The sequence below is a fragment of the Mobula birostris genome, chromosome 1 (genome assembly GCF_030028105.1).
Source record: "Mobula birostris isolate sMobBir1 chromosome 1, sMobBir1.hap1, whole genome shotgun sequence".
In the NCBI taxonomy this organism is placed as follows: domain Eukaryota; kingdom Metazoa; phylum Chordata; class Chondrichthyes; order Myliobatiformes; family Myliobatidae; genus Mobula; species Mobula birostris.
The window spans coordinates 210,818,945-210,843,524 of record NC_092370.1 but is presented as its reverse complement, the minus strand read 5'-3'; the positions used below and the strand labels follow the sequence as shown (position 1 = coordinate 210,843,524).

General features: G+C 39.4%; 1 protein-coding gene across 2 annotated transcripts in view; it reads right to left on the bottom strand.

The window, feature by feature from the left end:
- The window catches only part of dync1h1 (dynein, cytoplasmic 1, heavy chain 1), a 108,158-nt gene that overhangs the window by 79,442 nt on the left and 4,136 nt on the right, over nt 1–24,580 (bottom strand). For both annotated transcript variants that reach the window (XM_072270640.1, XM_072270635.1), the window contains exons 4-18: nt 22,315–22,570; nt 19,409–19,595; nt 18,281–18,552; nt 17,922–18,149; nt 15,100–16,176; nt 14,210–14,389; nt 13,981–14,130; nt 12,460–12,606; nt 7,910–8,050; nt 7,650–7,826; nt 6,602–6,712; nt 6,384–6,503; nt 3,279–3,518; nt 1,782–1,937; nt 1,177–1,290 (exon numbers count right to left, since the gene is read on the bottom strand). In XM_072270640.1, the coding sequence (XP_072126741.1) occupies nt 1,177–1,290; nt 1,782–1,937; nt 3,279–3,518; nt 6,384–6,503; nt 6,602–6,712; nt 7,650–7,826; nt 7,910–8,050; nt 12,460–12,606; nt 13,981–14,130; nt 14,210–14,389; nt 15,100–16,176; nt 17,922–18,149; nt 18,281–18,552; nt 19,409–19,595; nt 22,315–22,570 (3,556 nt within the window). The remainder of the gene's footprint in view (nt 1–1,176; nt 1,291–1,781; nt 1,938–3,278; nt 3,519–6,383; nt 6,504–6,601; nt 6,713–7,649; nt 7,827–7,909; nt 8,051–12,459; nt 12,607–13,980; nt 14,131–14,209; nt 14,390–15,099; nt 16,177–17,921; nt 18,150–18,280; nt 18,553–19,408; nt 19,596–22,314; nt 22,571–24,580) is intronic.

The window sequence follows — 24,580 nt, the reverse complement described above, 5'->3', positions numbered from 1 at the left end:
TCTCAGTCGTGGGTCAATGGGATGTGGGAAGGAATTAACAGTACAATAGAGACACAGGGTTCTAAATCTGGGGTCCACAGACCTCTCTTCCTTTGTGATATTGGTCGATGGCATAAAAATATTGGAACTCTTGGAAGGGAATGCGTAAAGTGCAAGAATTCAATGCTCTGACAGGTAGCATGGATTTGATATGCCAAATGACCTTTCCCCAGGTTTCAAGAAAAAGGAAAGTCGTATCTGCATGATCTGCAGAATTTTTAAAATGAAATTTTTGAAAAGGATAACACGATTATCACAAAACAGCAGCTTTAGGATATGAAACCACCAAATTACTGTAAATGAATTAACTTCAATTAGACATTATTCTGGGATGCTTACAGTGTTGTTTAAAGTTAAATTGGACAGATATATGGACAGGAAGGGAATGGAGGGTTATGGACCGAGTGCAGGTCGGTGGGACTGGGTGAGAGTAGGAGTTCGGCATGTACTAGAAGGGCCAAGATGGTCTGTTTCCATACTGTAATTGTTATATGGTTATTCTGCAGGACTAGATTTACAATGATTCTAAATCTAGTATTCAGTTTTAAGTTGAGCCTAGAAAGTAAAAACATACCAGTTGAGGCAGAATACCTATGAAAGTTCCAGATAGTTACATTGGGGCAATTCTGGGCTACATTGGCAGTCTAACACAGTTTAAAAAGTATTACTTGTATGACTCAGCCAATAATCAAACAGTAAAGGCTATGAGTCTGACAATGGAAAGATGGGATGGTATTCCAAGATAGAAGCACATTTAAGAAATCTTTGCAAATACTTAATTCAGTGTCATGTACTAAGCTACAGGATAGATAAATATCTGGGTTTCAATGTTCATGTTGCACTACTGTCATCAATCTCAAATCAAACACCAAGCAGGATTTAATTTTTTTTTACAATTAATTAACATCAGTATTTGACAGTTTTTTAAAAAATGGGTTCTATTGGGTTTCTTTGTTTGTGGTTGCCTGTAAGAAGATGGACTGGCAGGTTGTATAGTATACATACTTTGATAATAAATGTATTTTGAACTTTGTTAAGGTTTGTTTCATTAAGCAGCTTTTCTAATTTTGTGGACATTTTTCATAATAAAACATGAACCTCAATCAAATGAAAACAAAAGATACTACAGTTACATACTTTGCGTGGCTGTACTGAAACCCATGGTTGTTCTTTCAATTGGTCTATTTGTTCCCAGACTTTGGAAAGCTCAGACCAGACACCTTTGAGGTCCTGCAGTTCTTCTAGTGCAATCTAATAAAAATGTAAATAATTAGTTTGAATGTTGCAGTTGAGGCTGGTTATCTGCTAAGAAATACAAGACGCATTATAATAAATAGAAATACACTGAGCTGAACTAAAACACTTCACATACACAAACATTAGTTTTCATTTAGAATTAATATTAAAGTCACATTTGATTTTGCAGTGCATCATACTTGCACATTACGTACAAAATTTATGTACAAACTAACTATACAGGAGATTCTGACAAACAGCATTACCCAACCTAAATTTGTAAGAATACTTCTAAGCATTGCAACAGCCAACTATCAGCCAATTTTATCAGCCACACTGTAGAAAATAAATAATTGAGTTATATCGAAGATACAAGCTTTGACTGCTGCGCCTCCCATAAAGGAGTAAAAGGACTGAGAATAGTTCTACCAGTTTGAGCAATCAATTGCTAGATATGGTATGAAGGCAGCATTAAATTTAGTCTTCAGAGATGTTAAATTACATACCTGCACCCGTTCTTCACTGCCACTGAGCAATCCTGTGTCTGTTAACTCCAAGGCTTCTTTAGCTTTAGCACATTTCTCTCGGTCATCTTTTAGACGACCAAACTTGCCTTCATAGATAGTAAGCGCTTGCAGAGCATCCTCTGGACGAAGGCTCCCCTACAGTCCAACAACAATTTCACTTAACAATTCAGTGTTACACAGAATAAATTTAAAAGTACTAATATGTAAGCAATATATGTTTGATTCTCACCCTAGTTTAAAAGGACTAGATAGAACATCAGGATTCTTAAAAAATTATCAGCTCTGATACTAACTGGCACTCCAAACAAAGAAGCAATTTACACAAATTTAAAGGCATGCAAAAGAACCAAGCTACAACTGGAATATTAACACAACAAATATTTAGACCAAATGGAAATCTAGAAAGAATGGTTTAAATAAAATAGACAAATCCTCTGGGCCTGACCAAGTGCATCCTCACACTTTATGGGAGACTAGAGAGGAAATTGCAGAGGCCCTTGAAGAGACATTTGCTTTGTTAGCTACTGGTGAAGTTATCAAAGACTGGAAGGTGACTAATGTTGTTCCATTATTAAAAAAGGGTAGCAAGGACAAGCTAGGGAACTACAGGCCAATCAGTCTGACATCAGTAGTGACAAAGTTACTAGAGGGAATTCAATGTACAATTTTGGTCACCTTGTCATAGGAAACGTGGCAAACTGGAAAGAGAGCAGAAAAACATTTGAGGATGCTGCCAGGACTAAAGGGCGTGAGCTATATAGAGAGGTTGGCTAGGCAAGGTCTTTATTACTTGGAATACAGGACAATGAGGATTGACTTTATAGAAATGTTTAAAATTATCAGTGTGATAGATAAGGTAGCTGGTAATAGTCTTTGCTCCAGGATAAGGGAGACAAGAACAAGTGGGCATAGATATAGGATGATTGGGGAAAAAATTTGAACAGCCCTGAGGGGCAATTGGTTGCAGTGGGTACAATAATATCAATTAAGAAGTACTTGGATAGGAACATGGATGGCAGTGGCTTCGAGGCATGTGGGCCAATAACAGGAAATTGGGACTAATTAGGTGGGCAACATAATCTGCATTGATTTGCTGGGCTGAAGGGCCTGTATCCATGCTGTATTGCTCTATAACACATTCCTAATAAAAGGCTTGAAAATTCTGATCCATTATCACGGTGCCACGGTAGCATAGCAGTTAGCACGACGCTATTACAGCTCAGGGCGTCAGAGTTCCAAGTTCAATTCTGGCTTCCTCTGAAAGGAGTCTGTATATCCTCCCTGTGGGAATACTAAGGTCTTCTCCAAGACCTCTTGTTTCCTCCCAAAGACATACTGGTTAGTAGGTTAATTGGTCATTGTAAACTGTCCCAAGATCAGGCTAGGGTTACATCGGGGGTTGTTGGGTAGCACAATTTGAAGGGTCGAAAGGATCTGCTCTATACTGCATCTCAATCAATTAAACAAATAACTCACAGCTACGGGTTTCGTCTTCTCCCATTCACCCAGAAGATCTGTGGTACGGCTTTCCACAGCACGATCCTCCTGAACAATCTTCATCTGTAGGTTAGCCACTTGCTGTTGGATAGCACTGTCTTTTCTTCGCATTATGTCATTGAAAGCACCCCACTCTCCTTCAATATTATCAATGTAAAGCCAAGATGGAGGAAATTGGAATCGCTGTTTTTCCAGCAAACGCTGGCCATTGCGATAAAGCTAGAAAGAAAACATGGTAAATTTACCTCACAAAAAAAACTTCCACATAAAATGTACTATACCTGCAACACAAGCAACATTCAAAATTTGAAGAATTTTAATGAGATCTTAATAGTTAAAAAAAAATTTAATCCAATAATCAGAAACAAAGTTGACTTTTTAAATTTTGAAATAAGAGTACCAAATCAAAGTGCAAAACACCTTGTGGCAGCAAAAGCAAAATTAAAATTCAGCTTTAAACTACAAGCAAATACTACAACTTTGTACCATAACGTAAGCATTTCCAGCTTTATACAAGAGCCATGCAGGCCTTCAGCATGATTCGGTGCCATCAACTGGTATCAGCAATCCCGTGTCAATGAAGTGACATTCTTCATGGCAAATCCTACTCTGCATTTACATGCTACACTTTTTTTTGTAGCACAAAGGATTGCATCTCGTTGAATTACTGGACTAGCACCACAAACTCTGCACTGCTGACTTGGAGCCACGAGTTCACATTCAACCATAGTAGCTGGGGAAATCTAAAAGTAATTAAATAAATCTTGAGTCAAAATCTACTATTTGTAATGATAACATTGAAACAATAGGATTGCTGTGAAAACCTATGTAATGCACTAACATCTTTTAAGGAAGACAATTTGCCATCCTTGAATGATCAGCCTAGTTTAACTCCCTTTTGAAATGGCCTAACAAGCTTCTAAGTTTGAGGGCAGGGAGAAGTTAAGGTTGGACCAAAAATATGCTAGCCTGGCCAGTGATACCCACACTCAATGAACAAATGAAAGACACTGTTGGCAATCTTTGCAGTTCCATGTCCAACAATGTTCCATGTGTCTTGTGAGGGCATGGCTATAATCTTTTTAACACTCATTCAATAGTTTTCAGCTTGGTGAAGGTACAGGTGCACATTCCTTTATCCGAAATTCTGAAATCCAAAAAGCTCCGAAAACCGAAGCTTTTTTCGCCAACAGCTGACGTCACTCAGGTGTGACGTGGCAGCACCAGCAGAGGCCGCCAGACGTCAGTTGTGGCTCAGCGCTCGTACTGGTTACACGTGCATTTGCTGTTTGCTGATATTTTGTGTTCACTGTTGACTTTGTGTTTAATTTCACTGTGAAAATGTCAAAAAGAGCTGCAGATACCCTTATGGGTAACAATGAGAAGAGGAGAAGGAAACATCTATCATTACCAATACGCAGAAAATGGAGTTATTGCAGAAGCTTGATCGTGATGTGTCTGTGTGGCATCTTACTGAAGAAAATAGTGTCAGAACTACCACTGGATATGATTTAAATAAACAGAAAGACAAGTTACTGAAGTTTTACAGTGACAGTGACGTTCTACATTTATTCCAATAAGCCATTTACCATGTGTTTGATTTGGTTCGTTTGAAGCTGTATATTTTTATGTTTTACTGAATGTTTTTGCTGGAAATAATATTTTTTCTTGGCATTATTCCCTTAATAATACAGTATAACAACTACTTATATTGTATTAGGTATTATAAGTAATCTAGAGATGATTTAAAGTATACAGGAGGATATGCGTAGGTTTGGTGCGCCACCTGGTCCCAAAGTCCACCGCACTGAGACAGGTTAAATAAGGGACTTGAGCATACGTGTTTTTGGTATTGGGGGGGGGGGGGGTCTGAAATCCAAAAAACTCTGAATTCCGAACTGGCCCCAAGGATTTCGGATAAGGGATTGTGAACTTGTACTACATTTTCCAAATATAGAGCAATGTGCACTACTGTCTCAATTTTGAGCCTCCTTGATCCCATTACTATTTAATGACCTTCAGCACAATGACTACTTATAACCACTTTCATAACTACTCTTGTCCCTCAACCTCAAACTGGAAAAGGCAGCACAATCTGTCAACACAATGGAAGAACATGTCATGAATGATCCTCACAATCCTTACTGCCCTCAATCATTCACCTCCAAAATTCATTTTACCAATTATATCTATTCTCTCTATCCTGTGACAAATCCAACCCTTAACAATCACTCTCTCTTGCCAAGATCATCCAGTGCCACTGAGCAACTTGTTTCACAGAATAAACATAATGTAATATTGAAATACCTGTGATGGATTAACAAAACTCTGATAAATCAGCCAGATTTAAAAAACAGAATTCATGAAGGATTGAGGAAAACAGGATATTTGAGAAGACTCCATAGGAAAGAGGTAGACAGCCTAAGAAATGAACATTAGTGGCAATTAAACTTCGGACAACCCAGAAGGCCAGAAATGGAATGGAACAACAACTTCAAGGATTTATGAGACTGAAGGAAAGATTGGGAAGAGATTGTGCAAATTGTAAGCAAGGATAAGAATTTTAAAACTCAATTGTTGCAGGTCCAAGAGCCATTGTAGATCAGTGAGTACAGGGTGACAGATGAGCAAGACTCGTCTCAGTTATGGCACTGATGGGAATTTCAGATAAGCTAAAGCTGATGCAGAGTTAAAGACAGAAGAAAACGAAGAAAGCACTGCAATAATTTGAGGTAATCAATACAAATGAGTGGGACAGCAGTCTGGAAATAGCACAGGCAGCTTTGGTGATGAGGTGCCCAGGTGGAATAAAATACCAAAAATTTGAACATTCTGGTTTAGCCACAGGATGTTTCCTGGAAAAAGATGATAGTCAGGGAACAGAAGTGGTAAAGACAATCCCATGGCCCCATATGCTCAAGTTCATAATACACTTGCACCATTACATGAAATATTTCACCACTTACCTAAAACAAATGAAAGCAACAGATACTCCCAAAGAAAACAATCAAGTGGGAATACATACAAGCCCCAAGATCTGAAGGGACTGGTCTGAGGTAAAAGAAATTTTAACCCTGTACTCACATCTACTTGTTTTTCAAACTGTTTGATCTTGCGTTTCAATGATTGCACATAGGTTATGAAGGTCACAGCGTCTGAAGTACTTGCTGTATCCACTGAATGTTGCTCCAATTCTTGACGAGACTGATTTAAAAGTCAATAGTGAAGAGGTTATTTGTACAATTCAATATTTGTTTCAACTGTGCAAGTACAATGCACATTAAGTAACTTATATTCCATACCTTTGAAATCTGTGAATGGAACTCCTGCATGTTCTGACCAAGCATCTGTCCAAATTTGCTGAGAACCTCTTTATGCCAAGAATCATACTTTAGGTTCACCTTTGATTGTACCTTGAATCAAAATTAAAGAGTATCAGAGCACCATTCTTGACATATTGACACGATTAAAGTCAGTAGCAGTGGAAAGGATCACACCAATGAGATCTGATTATTATACCTTAATGAAAAGTCAGGCCAGTTACAGTTACAGTTTTACATGGAAGAAATACTAGGCACTTTGATTCAAAGTAAAGTGGAACATTATTTAACAAAATGCTGTTGTACAGAAGTATCCGGGTATCCTTGAACATGAAAGAAAATGCATGCAGTTACAGCAATTAAAAAGCCAAGTGAAATGCTGGCCTCTTTTGCTAAGGGGATGGAATACAGAAGTCACGCTACAACTATAGCATGTTGGGAGAGATCACATCTAGAGTTTCGATCTATAGTTTTGATCTCTAAAATAAGGGATAAACTTTCATTAGAAGTAGCTCAACCAACATTCTCAAAGTTCATTTATAGAACGAAAGAGTTGCCTTTAGAAGTAACAACTGAACAGGCTGAACTTGTACTCAAGAATTTAGAAACATGAAAAGCAACGCATAAAACAAATAGGCGATTTGTTGTGGAAAGTTACAGAAGGATTTTGCTCTCTCCCTTAACCTTGTCCCTTGGGCAGTTAGAGCAAACAAACTAACAGGCATAGTTTTAGCATTAGGGGGCACTCATTTAAGACAAGGGTTGGAAAGTGGGAGATACAGGTAGAAGGAAAGGGGACCCTGCTGTGAATCTTCAGAATTCTTTACTTCATATAGTTGGAGACTGAGTCAGTACCCAAAATAAAATTCCTGGGTCATAAGGAGTAATCAGGAAAGTGGATTGAACGCCACACTGAGATCAACCTTGGTGTTAAAGGTTTGAGGAACAGAATGGACTACATTGGCTCGTGTTTATGATGTTCAAAAACAGAGGTAAAAAAAATAACAAAATCTAAATTAAACACTCTTACCTTTCCATAATCAATAACAACAGGGCCAAATTCCTTTTTAGTCTCTGCATTGTCAAAAGTTCCTCTGGCTTTTCTAATTTGGACAAGCAATGCTTGCCATTTGTTTAAATCATCTTCCAATCGGTTATAGATGTTTTCAGGTTGCATATCCCACAAACATTGGTACTGAAGCCAAACCTGACAAGGAACAAAAATGAACAAATTAATCTTAACCTGCTCAAGTTGCTTCCCAAAATAAAAACCATCTTCAAAATACTGACCTTGACATATTTTTCAACTTCTCTGACAATTCCCATAACAGCTTCATGAGCTTCCTCCAAAGCAGCTGGTCCATCTGGCATTCTTGTTAGTGCATTTCTGTAGAATTTCTCCTCTTCAGACAGTTCATATTGGAAACCAACCTAGTGGTGACAGTGACAGTGGGATATTAAGCTATATATTTCAAACAGCATGGTGCTTTTCCCAACCAGCTTCACTATTACCTTCCAGAAAGTTAATATAGGGTAAGCTCAGAGCTTCCACATTCATTTAGAAACATAGAAAACCTACAGCACAATATAGGCCCTTTGGTCCACAAAGCTGTGCCGAACATGTCCTTACCTCAGAACTACCTAGGCTTACCCATAGTCTTCTATCTTTCTAAGCTCCATGTACCCATCCAGGTGTCTCTTAAAAGACCCTATTGTTTCTGCCACCAGCAGCCCATTCCACGCACTCACTACTCTCTGCGTAAAAAACTTATCCCTGACATCTCCTCTGTACCTGCTTCCAAGCACCTTAAAACTATGCCCTCTTGTGTGAACCATTTCATCCCAAAAGCCTCTGACTATCCACACGATCAATGCCTCTCATTATCTTGTACACCTCTATCAAGTCACCTCTCATCCCCTGTCGCTCCAAGGAGAAAAGGCCAAGTTCACTCAACCTATTCTCATAAGGCATGCTCCCCAATCCAGGCAACATCCTTGTAAATCTCCTCTGCATCCTTTCTGTGGTTTCCATGTCCTTTCTATAGTGAGGCAACCAGAATCGAGCACAGTACTCCAAGTGGGGTCTGACCAGGGCCCTATATAGCTGCAACATTATCTCTCGGCTCCTAAACTCAATCCCATGGTTGATGAAGGCCAATGCACCATATGCCTTCTTAACCACAGTCAACCTGCGCAGCAGCTTTGAGCGTCCTATGGACTCGGACCCCAAGATCCCTCTGATCCTCCACACTGCTAAGAGTCTTATACATTAATGCTATATTCTGCCATCATATTTGATCGACCAAAATGAACCACCTCACACTTACCTGGGTTGAACACCATCTGCCACTTCTCAGTCCAGTTTTGCATCCTATCAATGTCCCACTGTAACACCTGACAGCCCTCCACACTATCCACCAACACCATTTGCATCATCAGCAAATTTACTAACTCATCCCTCCACTTCCTCATCCAGGTCATTTATAAAGATCACAAAGAGTAGGGGTCCCAGAACAGATCCCTGAGGCACACCATTGGTCACTAACCTCCATGCAGAATATGACCCATCTACCACCATTCTTTGCCTTCTGTGGGCAAGCCACAAAGCAATGTCCCCTTGGATCCCATGCCTCCTTACTTCCTCAATAAGCCTTGCATGGGATACCTTATCAAATGCCTTGCTGAAATCCATATACTACATCTACGACTCTACCTTCACTGTATTTAGTCACATCCTCAAAAAATTCAATCAGGCTCGTAAAGCACGACCTGCCTTTGACAAAGCCATGCTGATTATTCCTAATCACAGTACGCCTCTCCAAATGTTCATAAATCCTGCCTCTCAGGATCTTCACCATCAACTTACCAACCACTGGTGTAACACTCACTGGCCTATAATTTCCTGGGCTATCTCTACTCCCTTTCTTGAATAAGGGAACAACATCAGCAATCCTCCAATCCTCCAGAAACCTCCCTCATCGTCATTGATGATACAAAGATCATCGCCAGAGGCTCAGCAATTTCTTCCCTCGCTTCCTACAGTAGCCTGGGGTACATCCAGTCCGGTCCTGGTGACTTATCCAACTTGATGCTTTCGTAAGCCTCCAGCACATCCTCTTCCTTAATATCTACATGCTCAAGCTTTTCAGTCCACTGCAAGTCATCCCTACAAACGCCAAAATCCTTTTTCGTATTGAATACTGAAGCAAAGTATTCATTAAGTACCTCTGCTATCTCCTCCAGCTTCATATGCACTTTTCCACTGTCACACTTGATTGGTCCTATTCTTTCACGTCTTATCCTCTTGCTCTTCACATACTTGTAGAATGCCTTGGGGTTTTCCTTAATCCTGTCTGCCAAGGCCTTCTCATGGCCCCTTCTGGCTCTCCTAATTTCATTCTTAAGCTCCTTTCTGCTAGCCTTATAATCTTCGAGATCTCCATCATTACCTAGTTTTTTGAACCTTTCGTAAGCTCTTCTTTTCTTCTTGACTAGATTTACAACAGCCTTTGTACACCACGGTTCCTGTACCCTACCATCCTTTCCATCACATTAGAACGTACCTATGCAGAACCCCATGCAAATATCCCCTGAATATTTGCCACATTTCTTCATTACGTTTCTCTGAGAACATGTGTTTCCAATTTTTGCTTCCAAGTTCCTGCACGATAGCCTCATACTTCCCCTTACTTCAATTAAACGTTTCCAATGCTATGATAAAGGAGATAGAATTGTGATCACTATCTCCAAAATGCTCTCCCACTGAGAGACCTGACACCTGACCAGGTTCATTTCCCAATACCAGATCAATTACAGCCTCTCCTCTTGTAGGCTTATCTACATATTGTGTCAAGAAACCTTCCTGAACAGACCTAACAAACTCCACCCCATCTAAACCCCTCACTCTAGGGAGATGCTATCAATATTTAGGAAATTAAAATCTCCCACCACAAGAACCCTGTTATTATTACACCTTTGCAGAATCTGTCTCCGTATCTGCTCCTCGATGTCCGTTACTATTGGGTGGCCTATAAAAAGCACCCAGTAGTTATTGACCTCTTCCTGTTCCTAACTTCCACCCACAGAGAGCCCGTAGACAACCCCTCCATGACTTCCTCCTTTTCTGCAGCCGTGATACTATCCCTGTTCAACAGTGCCATACCCCCACCTCTTTTGCCTCCCTCCCTGTCCTTTCTGAAACATCTAAAGCCTGGCACTTGAAGTAGCCATTCCTGCCCCTGCACCATTCAAGTCTCTGTAATGGCCACAACATCACAGCATTTAAATAAACTTTAATATTTATACTAAAGACCATAAGAAAAAGGAATGGAATAGCCATTTCGCCTATTCTGCCATTCAGTAATATCTCAAATGATTTAACTTTTCTCAAGTCCACTTTTCATTTCTATTCACATATAATGAATCTGCCTCTTTCGCCTTCGGAGACAAGGGATTTGAAAACTTCGCAACCCTTTGAGAGAAATTCTTCTTCATTTCAGTATTAAAAGAGTACCTCCTCATGAGTACACCTTCAAGTCCTACATGTCCTATAAAGAGAAACATCCTTTCAGGTTTTACTGCATCCAGCTCCCACCCAAATGATGTTTCAACAATATCACTTCTTATTCTATTAAAATCTGAGTACAGATCCAACTTGACTTACACTCTTCCCTGGACAACCATATCTTTAATCCTCTGTAATGTCCCTCATTATTATTATTATTATTACTACAGGTTTCCCCCGCCATCCAAAAGTGGAGTGTTCCTATGGAACCTTTTGTAAGCCGAAATGGCGTAAAGCGAAGAAGCAATTACCATTAATTTATATGGGAAAAATTTTTGAGCGTTCCCAGACCCAAAAAATAATCTACCAAATCATAGCACGTAGCACATAAAACTTAAAACAACACTAACATATTGTAAAAGCAGGAATGATATAAATACACAGCCTATATAAAGTAGAAATAATGTACATACAGTGCAATCTCACTTATCAGAATCAGGAAGATTTAGCCAAAACCGATTTGTAGAGAAAAAAAATCGGCACGTACACGCATGCATACACACCTGCCCGTGCAAGGCTTCATGGTCATGGTAGTCTTTCTCAGGGTAAACACAAGTTTAAAGCGGGCGCCTTTTTTCGTAAAAGCAAAAGTTCTCTTTGGACTTCCATCGTTTAGCGAAAACAAGTACTAACGTAGGTCTTTCGTAAAAGCGAAGTGGCGTAAAGCGGGGGACACCTGTATTATGATTCTTTTTTTTTAAAAACACAGTTGTTTCGGACCCATGCTTTTTCACTCTCAAGCTGACTGCTAACGTCTATCAAGGGATTGTTTACTCAATTAAACCAGTTGTGCTGCACATTACTAGATTAAAATAACCTTTCTCTGGTTGACTCCATACTTTCCTTTCCAGCATGTCCTCTAGCCAAATACCCCGAATACTGTGCTCCCAGCTTTCATCGTCTTATAACCAAGTCTTCATAACATCCACTATAATTGTACAATTTAATTAAAATATAACCCTTTAAGTTCTGGTTTTGTAGGAATAAGATATTAGCTCTTAAATAATTTTTTGTCCTATGTTGCCAGACTAATTCTTAAACTACTTCAATATTTATGTGAAAATGGCTTGTTGCCTATAAAACTCTGTACTCTTATACATGAAGAAAGAGAACATCATGTCATTAAATTTGATAAAATATGCTCTTCAATCATTTTGTAATTTGGCAACAACATAAATCATACAAATAAGGAATCCAATATCTGATTCGTTCCTTACATAAAGTACCAAACCATTGAGATTGCCAACACACTATAGCTATTACTATCCTTCCTTACCTGGTATCGCTGGCTCTGTATCCTAGGAAGTGTCAGGATAATCATCTTCCAGCTAAACAGTTCCTGGTAGAGTTTGTATCGGCAATCTTCAATTGGTGGGTGTAAATAAATTACTTGATTTGTAATATGAAGTTCATGGACTATGTTCTACAGGCAAGAGAGAGAGAAAAATATTTTTAAATGCTCGGAAAAAATAACATTCTTAGTCAGTAATCACTTATCCTATTCCATTATAATACATTGGCACAATTTGATGGGAAGCAGTTAACAACTCCATCAAACAGTGGGTTCCGTATCTAAATGTACAGATCACTTGGGTATAAAAGGTCAATTTTACATCTAGATTGGATTATGTTTGAATTGGAAAGCCATCCTGAATATTAACGCAACATAAGGACTGTTCAGAACATCCTTCCAATCAACAGACTTCTCTGATGGGAATGGCTAATTCCATATAAAACAATCACTGAACCACAGAATCTACTAGTCCTTGAGATATACTCTGGAGAGGATTCAGACTAGCTGCATCACTGTCTAAGTATGGACTTGTCAACACACAGGATCCAAAAAGGTTGTAAACTTAGCCAGCTTCATTATAGGTACTAGCCTCCCCACCATTGAGGACAACTTCAAAAGCGATGCCTCAAGGTGGCAGCATCCATTATTACGGAACCTCAATAGTAATGGGAAGACATGTCCTGGCTATTATCAGGGGGCAGGGACAAGAGTTGGAAGACACACACTCAACATTTTAGGAACAGTTTCTTCCCCTCCACCATCAGATTTCTGAATAGTCTATGAACAATACCCGATTAATTTGCCTTCTCCTTGCGCTTTGTTTATACATTCTTATTGTATGATAAACTTCTTTTCCATGACTTTTAATGTATTCTAATATATATATATATATATATATATATAAAACACACACACACACACAGCAATTTATTTATTTATTTTTCTTGTACATTATGTATTGCATTGAACTGCTGCTGCTAAGTGAACAAATTTCACAACACATGCTGGTGATGATAAACCTGATTCTGATTCTAAATTATGTCACTCTGTTTGCACTTGAGCTGAGACTTAAGAGACTACTGGTTGAAAACCCTAGTTGGTTAACTCAAGAATAATTAGAAATATCCACTAAATGTTAGCTTTGATCTACATTAAATTTTACATGAATTCATGCCCCTACATGAATGGCCACATCTTTTGAAAACTACTTGTTAATCTGTTGTCATACATACAGTCCTCTTCCCCTTTCTGACAAAAGACCATAAAGAGACACACAACACAGAACATTAACCACTATATGACCAAAATTCCAGAAATGAACAATTCTTATAATATCCAAACTTGCTCTTAAAATATTCTATATCTCTTTTCTTTGGTAACTTAAAGCACCTCAAAATTGATACTGTTGTGAATTTAATCAAATGCCATAGGAATTAGCACTATTTTCAATCTCATAAATGAGCTTAAATTCAATGCATTAACTATAAGATAGAAAAGTCTTACCCTGATCTTTGGCTCGCCTCCTGGTTTATGGCTTGTTTGTGGAGCATCAGTATCCATATCAACATCAGCCTTGTCATCAGCATTTCCAAATAAAACCATAGTCCATGCTTTCAAACCAGCCTGCAATCGAACTCCCAGGATCCTTTCAATCTACAAGAACAAGCAAACTAGTAAATTCTCAATCAAAACCAAAATTCTAGCAGCACCTAGGTATTCTGGCAACTCCTACCTCAATATCCAGTTTATTGACCCAGATGGGTAAATTGGAATATGAATGGAGGTTCAAATCATCAACTGCTTTCTGAATACGGTTCAAGATTTCAGAAAATACTTTGTGATCGTAGGCACAAGTTTCTAATGAACGAACTTCAAGGTCTATCTTCTCTTCAATAATCAAGAGATCATCCACCTGAAACATTTGTGACAAACATTATTATATGAAAATACGACCACAAGATTAGACATACTTAATATTCACAATTAACTTGATCACCCCCTCTTAATTAGTACCTCACTCAGTGGGTATTGGGATTGCAGCAGACTCCTACATCGGAGCATTATTCTCACGTAGGTGGGGCTTGGTGATTCAAGTGGATGAGCAGTTTAGGACTACATTCACCCATTGTTGAAGACGTGCATTACCTTGCTGGATTCCCCTCCATTTTAAGATCTCTCTTTTTTAAGCTTATTACAATCATACAGCACCAGAAGTAACCCAAATAGTCCATGCTAATTAAGATTCCCATCTAAGCCAGTCTCATTTGTCTGCATTTGGCCCATATCCCTCCAATCCTTTCTGATCCAAGTATATAGAGTCCATATCCATATCTGACCTATATCCATCAATTTTTCACGTCCATATCTAATGCCCTCTAGTTCTTGATTTCCCAACCCTGAGAAAAAGACTGTGTACATTCACCCTATCTATGCTCTTCATAATTTTATGCACCTCTGTAAGATCTCCTTTTATTCTTCTCTTTTCCAATGAAAACAAGTCCCAACCTGCTCAACCTCTCTCCTTAACTCAGTCCCTAGGTCCTGTGCGCTATAATCACTGTGCCCAATCAGCAACCCAATTAGTCATGAAAAACAGAGGAACAGTAAATAAAACAAACTAACCTTTTCCTGGAAGCTGAAAACACTCTCTGCCAAGCGCTGCACATAAGGATCCAGTTTATAGGATTCCCACACCAATGCAATTCCTTCAGCTATCAATCCTTGAACTTCTCTTTTCAGGCCAGCAACCAATAGTGATATTGAAATTCTCTCTTCTACCTTTTCACATGTCCTTTCGTAGGTACGAACACTTTCAATGAGTGAAATTGCAAATGGATAGAGCTGGTTTGCTTGGTGAGCTTTGTTTACAATTGCGAGTGGAACACGGAACCCAAGCCACTTAAGATTGCGTACTTCTTTGGAGAGCGTAATAATCTCAGGCAGAAAATTTACTTTCAACTTTAGAACATTCCCACTGCGACCACGTGTGCGAGTGCTTTCTATAGTGAAGATACGACCAGACACACCCAGGTTACGCTGTTGCACCTTTCTTGCCCAGTCATCAAAAATCTCTTGTGTGTTGAGCTTCATACGAAAACTATCACCATCTTGTTTTAGTTTCTGCCCTTCCACATGATTCTCCCAACCCTTCCCAAGAACATCTTCTACACGTTTCATGTAGGCAGTGAGCTGTCGATCAATCTGCTTCGCCCAGATAATAGACCCAGAAACAGGAGGCAAGTCACGGACATGACTCATCTTACAAGCTTGGCTCTGGGGGTACTGCACTTTGAATTTGTCGTGCAAGGCTTCAATATCATCCTTCACGCGCTGGATTAGTTGTGTTTGATATTCACGAATAGCACCTCGAATGTGAGGACGAACGAAGAGGGCATTAAATCGGGAAAATATTCTGAACATTTCATTGGCATTTTTCGCAGTGCCTAGCTGATCTCGGAGTCGGGCTGTAATGCGTGTTTCAACCCTGTCAATTCGCTCATCATAGCGCTTGAGGGCTGCTTCCCAAGCTTCAGTTCCTTCTTTGGAAACATCCAGTCCATCAACCTCCTTGACATTTTCATAAGCAAGATTTACCTCTTCAATAGCATTTGCATCAGCTGCATCAAATAAAACTTCCGCTACCTTCATGTCCTGTGGTTCAGGCCCGTCCCCTTGGGATTGTTGTGCAACTGCAGTCACCTATACAATTTGAAAGAGGAAAAAAGAACCAATTGTAATTATGGACTTAAGAAATGATAAGTATGAAAATTACATACAATTTGTATCAAAAAATGCTGAAAGGATTTACTACCTGCTGAAAGGGATTTTTTAATTAAAAAACATTCCAATGGATAGACAAATATGATTCAAATGTCAACTAGAGCAGACATTTCACCTGCTGTTATTAACATGGTGTGCTAGTTTAATTGGCCTATTACATGGGTGGAAACCTAAAAATAAATCTAGATTTCAAAACTACTGACACTGAGAAGCAAAGGGAAGAGTTAAACACACATAAAAATACTGGAGGAACTGAGCAGGTCAGGCAGCATTAATGAAAAAGAAGATGGAGTTAACGTTTTGGGCCAAGGGAATAATTATTCTGGTCTGGCTTCACTTTTCAGTTTAGTAGAACTGAACAAGAAACCTGGTTGCCAAATTCTAGATGCAATGTTTCTCTAATGGTAAAATTCTGTTCCCCCGCCCCCCTCAGTCCTCCTCTCAAATTTACTTAGATTTTTAACAGACAAAATAACATAATAGCTATTACCCTGCAGAGAGTTAAACTAACAAATTCTAAATAGCCAACATAAATAAATACATGAAAAGTTATTTATAAATTATCTTAAAACTTGGACGAATGGGCTGGATCACCCAAAACACCCATGCATCATTGTGGCTGCAATTTACAATGGTCAGAACTACTGTTCAACGCCCAACTGAGTTCAGCAAGTCAATGCTGCAGTGGACTTTAGTGAGCTTATTATGCTGGTTTGTGCATTTGAGAGGGTTCACATGATCATCCCTTGCCTGTATTATTGACAATAAGCTGTGCATGACCTCTACACAGAATCAACTAAACATCATAATAACATTCAGCAGCCACTTTCTATATCCTACTTGGCATTATAGTTGCAGGTGGTATCTTTAGTAGTGACATATGACTGCTTTATCCTGGAATGGATGGGATTCACAGCTCCCCTCTCCAAATTCTGAACTTAAGCTGCAATCCTAACTCTAGTACACTCCCTGACCCTCCCCCACACATTTCAGGGCAGTATATTGCCTATATTTAAATTTGCCAAGTTGATTACATATTCAATTGTTTTTGATTGAATCTATTTCATTTTTTTTTACAAAAACAAAGTTTCAATGGTAAGTGCAGAACATCATTGACTGTACAATTCTTATTGCCCATGTCTCTCTAAATTTCTTCTTCAGTTTATTCTTTAAAACAATTTCTAAAATCCATGTCCTCGGAGCTAGGTTCCTGTATTACTCAGTACCATAGGTATCCAAACAGGTGGAAATTTGCACCTGCTATTTGAACCTTTGCATCAGAGATCCAAGTTCGTCAAAGAATCTTGGCAGATCTTGGATCACTGGTAGGGGGCGCTGCTCACCAAAACAAAAGCCAAGGGGTTGAGCCTTTAGCAGTATGAAGAGAGATCACTGACTGGATATTCAGAAGATCAATGGTTCATTGGTCAATGACATATCTCACCTATCCGCCAACATTCTGACCCTTAATTACAGGAAACACTGCCAGTTACAGCATCTTTAAACAGGTCAGATGATAGGGCCATGAAAGTCTCAGCATTTCCAGTCATTCACTTCTGGTAAACTCTGAACGAATAATTTTCTTACAATTGTGGGATGATAACCCAGATTTTAAACACCAAATATACTGCAGCCACCAGTATAACACTTTGTTAATGAATTACCTGGGGTCGAAGAACCCTGACAATAACTGCCCGCAGTTGTTCATGCTGTCGTCTGAACTTTCTCATTTGGTCAAGACGAGCCTGCAGCCTGCGATGAGCAGGATTAATACGCCATACCATTTTAAGATTCTCTTCACGTTTTCGTTTTACTATATCTCTAAGCAAAACCTGAAGTTTCTCATACTCATCATCCCAAGTCTGGAACACCTCAAAGCATGCCACCATCACCTGAAAAACGAAATACTCTGAATAAAATTCAAGACTGTGTTTCAAAACTTTAGCTGAGATTGCAAGCACAAGTTTTAAAAACTTCAACATGTATGAAACAAAAAAAATCAAAACATCAATTCCCAAGCTACCTTCTCAAATTCTTCATAAGCAACGTGCATTAGTTTTCGCGTTCCCAAGACTTTAAGCAACTGGGAACTCAGATCTCTTGAAATTGCTTCTACTAATCTCAATGCTCGTTGAATTGGATATTTTGTGTTTCTGATTTTTCGCAGGTGCGTGAAGATTGCAACAAGAGCCTGTCTGATTTTATCCAGTTCAGTTGCAGACAACAAATCATTCAATGGAAAATCCTTCATCAGGGGATTATAGTCATTTACAGTTTCCAATGCTTGCTTAAGTCCTATTATTTTAGGGGAAAAAATACATTAAAAGTCAGATTCAATAAAATGATACATTAGTACTCTATACAGTGGTCATCAAGATAAATTCCTGCGAATGAGCAAATGCTATGGAGATGCATTACTGACAATATTGCCGTGCTGGGAACATGGTATAAACCCTAGCTTCACCACTGATTCATTTACGTGTTGGGAATCTAGTCAAGTTCAATCCACTACTGGTGCTTCAGCAACAATGAAATGGTTAAGGTCATCTCAGGGCCAGGTGACTTTGGTATCAAGTGAACCACTGAGACAATGTTCCTGTGGGATTGATGTTATGACAAGTGATGCATCCAGTATCAAGGTGCAAGGCTCCATATCTTGACAGTCAGCCCTGATCATACAGTGTCGCTCATCAACTTCTGTTGGGATGAATTGGAAGCTGCCACCTCTCCTTTGGTTGTACAACTCTCTAAAGCCCTGAGATTATTTTTTAAACACACAGTTATGAGTTTATTACAAATTAGTGCTCTGCATGTTAGCAGAAATTGAATACTTGGGTATGCATATATTGAAGTTACAAAAACTTAAGTTATTCGTTACTGTGGCAGCAAATTACAAATCTGTGCAGAAGCAATTAAACTACTTAGATGCATTTTTATTACACAAAGGGCAACCTGCAGCACTTATTTCTGTTGTTTTCTAAAAATTGCTATGGTTAGGTAGAGAATTGCATGGAGACAATGTGAAAGTTATGAAAACATTCAACAATTAATGATTTAGTAATAATAAAGGCAGGGAAGAGTATGTTATACAAAGATCCTGGTGACTGCACTGTCATCCAAAAGGTGCTTTTTAAATATTGTTCATACATACCAGTATCAGTGTCAAAGCTCACAGTGGCATGAAAACGTTTGCCGTGTTTGAGAATTTCCAAAGTAAGAAGCACCTCTCCGCTTTCCCGTTTTTCTTGAATGCGATACAAGGCTCTTTCTAGATTCAACCAGAAGCTGATTTCTTGTAGAGCAGTTCCTGAGGCAGGATCACGGTCAAGCTTAGTTACCTACAAATAAAATTTTGACAGAATAGGAAAATGGCTGTAAATATAAATTTGCAACAATTTAACCAAATCATGTTTATCTTTTCCTTCTATAAACTGACTAGTGTAACATAAAATATATAAAAATCAGGAGGGCATAGATAAAGATATTTAGTCTTTTTCCTAAAGGACAGCCTAAAACTGGAAAGGATAATTTTAAGGTGAGAAGGAAATATTTGAGGGACAACTTTTCCCCTCACATTGAGAGTGGTGAGAATATGGAACAAGATGCCAGAAGTACTTGAGATGGGTAAAATTACAATCTAAAAAAAGACACTTGGACAAATACATGGATAGAAAAAATTTAGAGCAGGGGCTCCCAACCTGCTGTCCATGGACCCCTTGCTTAATGGTACTGGTCCATGGCATAAAAATAATTGGGAATCCCTTATTTAGAGGGATATGCACCACATCCAGGCAAACAGAACTAAATCATGTCACCTTGGTTGGCATGAATGAATTGGGCCAAAAAGCCTGTATGATTGACTACTTAATAGGCAACTACTAAGAGGTAGACTGATTTAATGAGTATAAGGGCCTACAAACCCTGAAGTATTATATGCATTGGTTTTGAATGGGGGGGGAAGCAGAAAACTACCATCTACCTGCCACATTTAGGTTCTGTTCTCAGGGTCAACTGTGTAGTCTGCTGCCCAGCATTAAAACTGTAACATTATTACTGTAACTCTAACAATATTGCAAATTACTTCATTATAGTTCTGAGGGATTGGAAATTCATAACTTAAATTGCAATAAATTCTTTGCACTTGTATTTTTGTTAGTGAATTCTTTATTTGCTTTCAAAGGATAAACCTTTAACTAGCTGTATCTTCGGGTAAAAAGAAAGTCAGATGTGCATGGAAATGAGTTATAATGAATGTTGTGCTGAGTCTCCTGCTTAATTTCTTTTTACCCGAAGATACAGCTAATTAAAGATTTATCCTTTGAAGATCAACTCTAAACAAACGCAGAAATTAAGTATTGCCGATCTACTTTTTAACTAATACTACCTGTGATACAGTGCACATTGGAATATAAAGGCTCAGTCACATCACGAGTTTGAATTTTGATATACTGATGGAGATTCACTACGAGCTAGAAGTGCCCACAATCTTCATTCCCCACAAGTTTACACTGTAAACAACGAACTTTTTGAAAGCACGTTCATTAAAAATGTCAAACATTAGCAGCAAGGGGAGGAAATAAATTTTCCCACTTAAGTATCTGACTACGATTGACCTCTTCCTCCCAACTTCTCCAACATCTGATACAAATTACCATCTATGGCAGATGCCATTAAACTACTGAATAAAACACAATGTAGGATAGCACATGAACCTTACATGCAACATACATTTTTACTATATACATTGACAGGAATACCAATTGAAAACAGTTGGATGTCTTGAATTCCTTGCTCCATCAACAACCCTCTCTTCCCCCCCACCCCCACAATTCAAGCCCAGGATCCTCAACAGTCCTGCTTGAAGCAACAAATCCTGAATTAGAAGCAAGGCCAAACACATCTTCCGAAATTTCCAACCAGGACAGCCAGATTCATGGGATGGCTCAGAATAAGAGTTTGGTGGAACAAGTCATTACAAGGACTCACTCTAGAAGATCTGAAAAAGTCAAGCGGTTGTCAAAGCAAAATATATCTGCAGAGGAAGAGGCAGAGCTGAGTGATGGCATGACACAGCAACTCCTTCGCTTGCATCTTTGGAAACAACTTTATTTCTATCTTTGATATCTCTTTTTTCCCCCTTTCAATGTATGACCTGGAGTTACACTCTGACTTTGGTTCTTTGCGGGAATGGTACCCACTCTCAGGGCCTCACAAACAGCCGCTTTTAGATATGCTAAGGACGTGGCCTGGAAAGCTAGTTTGCCTTCAAGGTGCCGGATTTTTGTGGCTCTGGAGGCTGGCTGATTCAAGACTGGTGCTGCTACCACTGACTGATGCACTGTGGGAGAACAAGAAGGGTCAGAAGCAGCAGCCTTGCTGTTGGCGGTAAAAGTGACGCAGCAGACCTTAAGTACCATAAAACAGCGTGTTGTTTTGTTATGTCTCCCCTCTCGCCGTGAAATGGGGACACCTCTTTTTCCCTTACCAGGGAGCGAGAGAAAGCACTTGTAGTATGTCAAATACTGGGTGAACGAGTAGTCTTTGGGGTACTGCAAGTCTGTGTCTTTATTGATACTTTGCTGCACGCTTGAGTGCTTGTTGGGGGGGTGTCAATGCTTTTTTGCTGCTGTTTGTGCGTGGGTGGGGGGAGGTGGGTCCTTTGGGGTTCTAACATTTAACTGTCATTCATTCTTTGGGGCACTCCTCTGTTTTTGTGCATTTTGTGAAGAAAAAGAATTTCAGGATGTATTTGTATATATTTCTCTGACGTTAAATGTACCTATTGAAACCCATCTAATTCACCCAATCTGTATTTCAGGTAAGAGTTTGTTTATACACCTTTGAAACCTTGTCTCTCCTATTAAAACATATTGTGATAACTATATCAAAGACTACAAAATACGAATTGTTAGTAGGAGATATAATAAACAGGTCCAAAGGAAAAGAAAATTGAGACAACTGAAAAAGGAAATAAAATTAAAGACTTCTGAATTATAACATAAAACACAAAGGTAGTCTTGATTTGCAAAACTTTGAACATATGAGTAATGCCCTTACCTTCTGAATCTCTCTAATCCAACGGTTCACACCAGACTGTAACTGGTTGAGGAAGGTTGGATCCTCTACTTTGTCACCAAAATCAGTGACTTTGGGTTTCTCTCCACGTTCATAGCACTGTTTGGCTAAATTAGTTATGACTGGATGGATTGGGAGACTGATCTCTGGGATCTCAATGTTCTGTTGCAAATGTAGGAGACCCATTTCCAGCTCTGCAATCTTTTTCTCAACAGACGGTGCCATTTTATCACCATCCCTAATAAAGCAGAGGGGGAAAAAACAGGAACACTTAAAATCCTTTACATTACACACATAGCCTTCAGTTTGAGACTTTACTGTTGTGTTTATCTACTGAGGATGCTACAAAATTTTACTTCAGTTAAGAATCAAGGCTATTAACACCAAAATCATAACTAACTGGCCTCTGTCTATTTTGCTATTATTCTTATCGCTGATTTATGATGCAAGAACCAACTACTGATTTAGAATGACAGTAACTGGAGCTCTACGTCTCAGAAGAATACGGCATGGGTACGCGCCCTTTGGCCCATGGTGTTTTTGCCAAATTTAACTCAATCTATCTGCTTACAAGTGGCTCATATCCCTGTATATTATTGTACCTGTCTTAAATCCTCTTCAAAAACACCACTACTGTGTGCTTCCATAACCCCACCAGTGGCAGGTTCTAGGCATTTGTCATTCTGTGTGGGAAAAATACATACCCATACACCTCCTTCAAATTTTCCCCATTCATCTTAAAGCTATGCCCTCTAGCATTTGACATTTCTACCCTGGGAAAAATACTCTATCTACCTTACCTATCACCCTCTTCACTTTAGAACCATCAGGTCTCCCCTCAGCTTTCAACACTCCAGAGAAAACTACTACAGTTTGTTCAACCTCTCTGTATAGCTAATATTCTCTATTCCAGATGTTACGTACCCCGTAACTGGGTTGCCAAACCAGCAGAAATGGACCACTTAGTTGGAGTCTGGTTTAACAGAAGCTAATAAAGTTTTATTAAAGAAACAAGTAACACAGTACTCTAATCGTAAGGATATAAATGCAACAGGTTAGCAATGATAAAACACGCATGTACACAGAACTAGGGTCATAGGAATCAACCAAGCTCTATCGCAGTATAGGGGTAAAATGATCAGTCTCAAGTGATGCAGAGTTCAGTTCAGCTTAGTACAGTTCGCAGTAATTGCTGTTGTGCCGTGGTGGTGGTGGGGTGTGTGTGTGTGTGTGTGTGTGTGTGTGTGTGTGAGAGAGAGAGAGAGAGAGAGAGAGAGATTGAGATTGATTGAGATTGATTGATTGATTCAAAAGACCTTTGATGTTCTATGCAGTTAGCTCTCGGGCGGACCCTATGTCTTCTGTGGTCACCGACTGTGACCCCTCTGCTCCGGATACGACCGTTCTTCCGCGGTGAACCCGGCACCCAGGCAAGGGCGGACACACACACCAGGTTCCCGCCGATCGTACCCTTTCACCCTGTGCGTCTATGGTCGGTTCCCACGACCCGACCTCCAGACTCGCACCAACTTGTGGGGGCACACCGCTCTTCCAGGGTCTCGTTATCTCGTGGTGTGTCGTGCCTTAGCGAACCTGTTCTTTTTATCCCCCTGCTGGGGTATCACCTGTCCATCAAACTCAAACAGTTCAGGTTCAAAGCAATCTGTCTGTCAATATCTGAAATGTGTTTCTTTCTTGTTACACTCTCCCTTCTCTCTTATTAGCATTTTGAATGTCTCTCCATTGTCTCCCTTATCTCTCTCATCAGCATCAATCTTCTGATAACTTGGTTTGTCGTCACACAGATGAAACTCTTTTGCACCCACTGCAAAACCTCCACATCCTTCTTGCGAAAGGGATGATCAGAACTGCACACAGCACTCCATATGCAGCCTAAGTATACTAGCAGCAACATGATTTCCCAACAGCGGCAACATGATTTCCTAATCCTTACACTCAATAACCGAACCAATGAAGGCAAGCATTCCAGACACACCTTTACCACCCTATATACTTGTGCTGCCATCTTCAGGGAGCTAGATAATTGCACCTCTATATCTCTATTCAACTACTCTCCTTAGGGCTCTGCCATACACTTCCAAGTGACTGAACATGTCCTACCCTGATTTAACATCTCAAAATGTGTCACTTGCCCAAGTTAAATTTCATCTGCCATTGCTTTGCGCACTTTCCCAGTCAATCTTGTTGTAACCTTAGATAATCTTTTTCACTAATAAACAGCCAATTT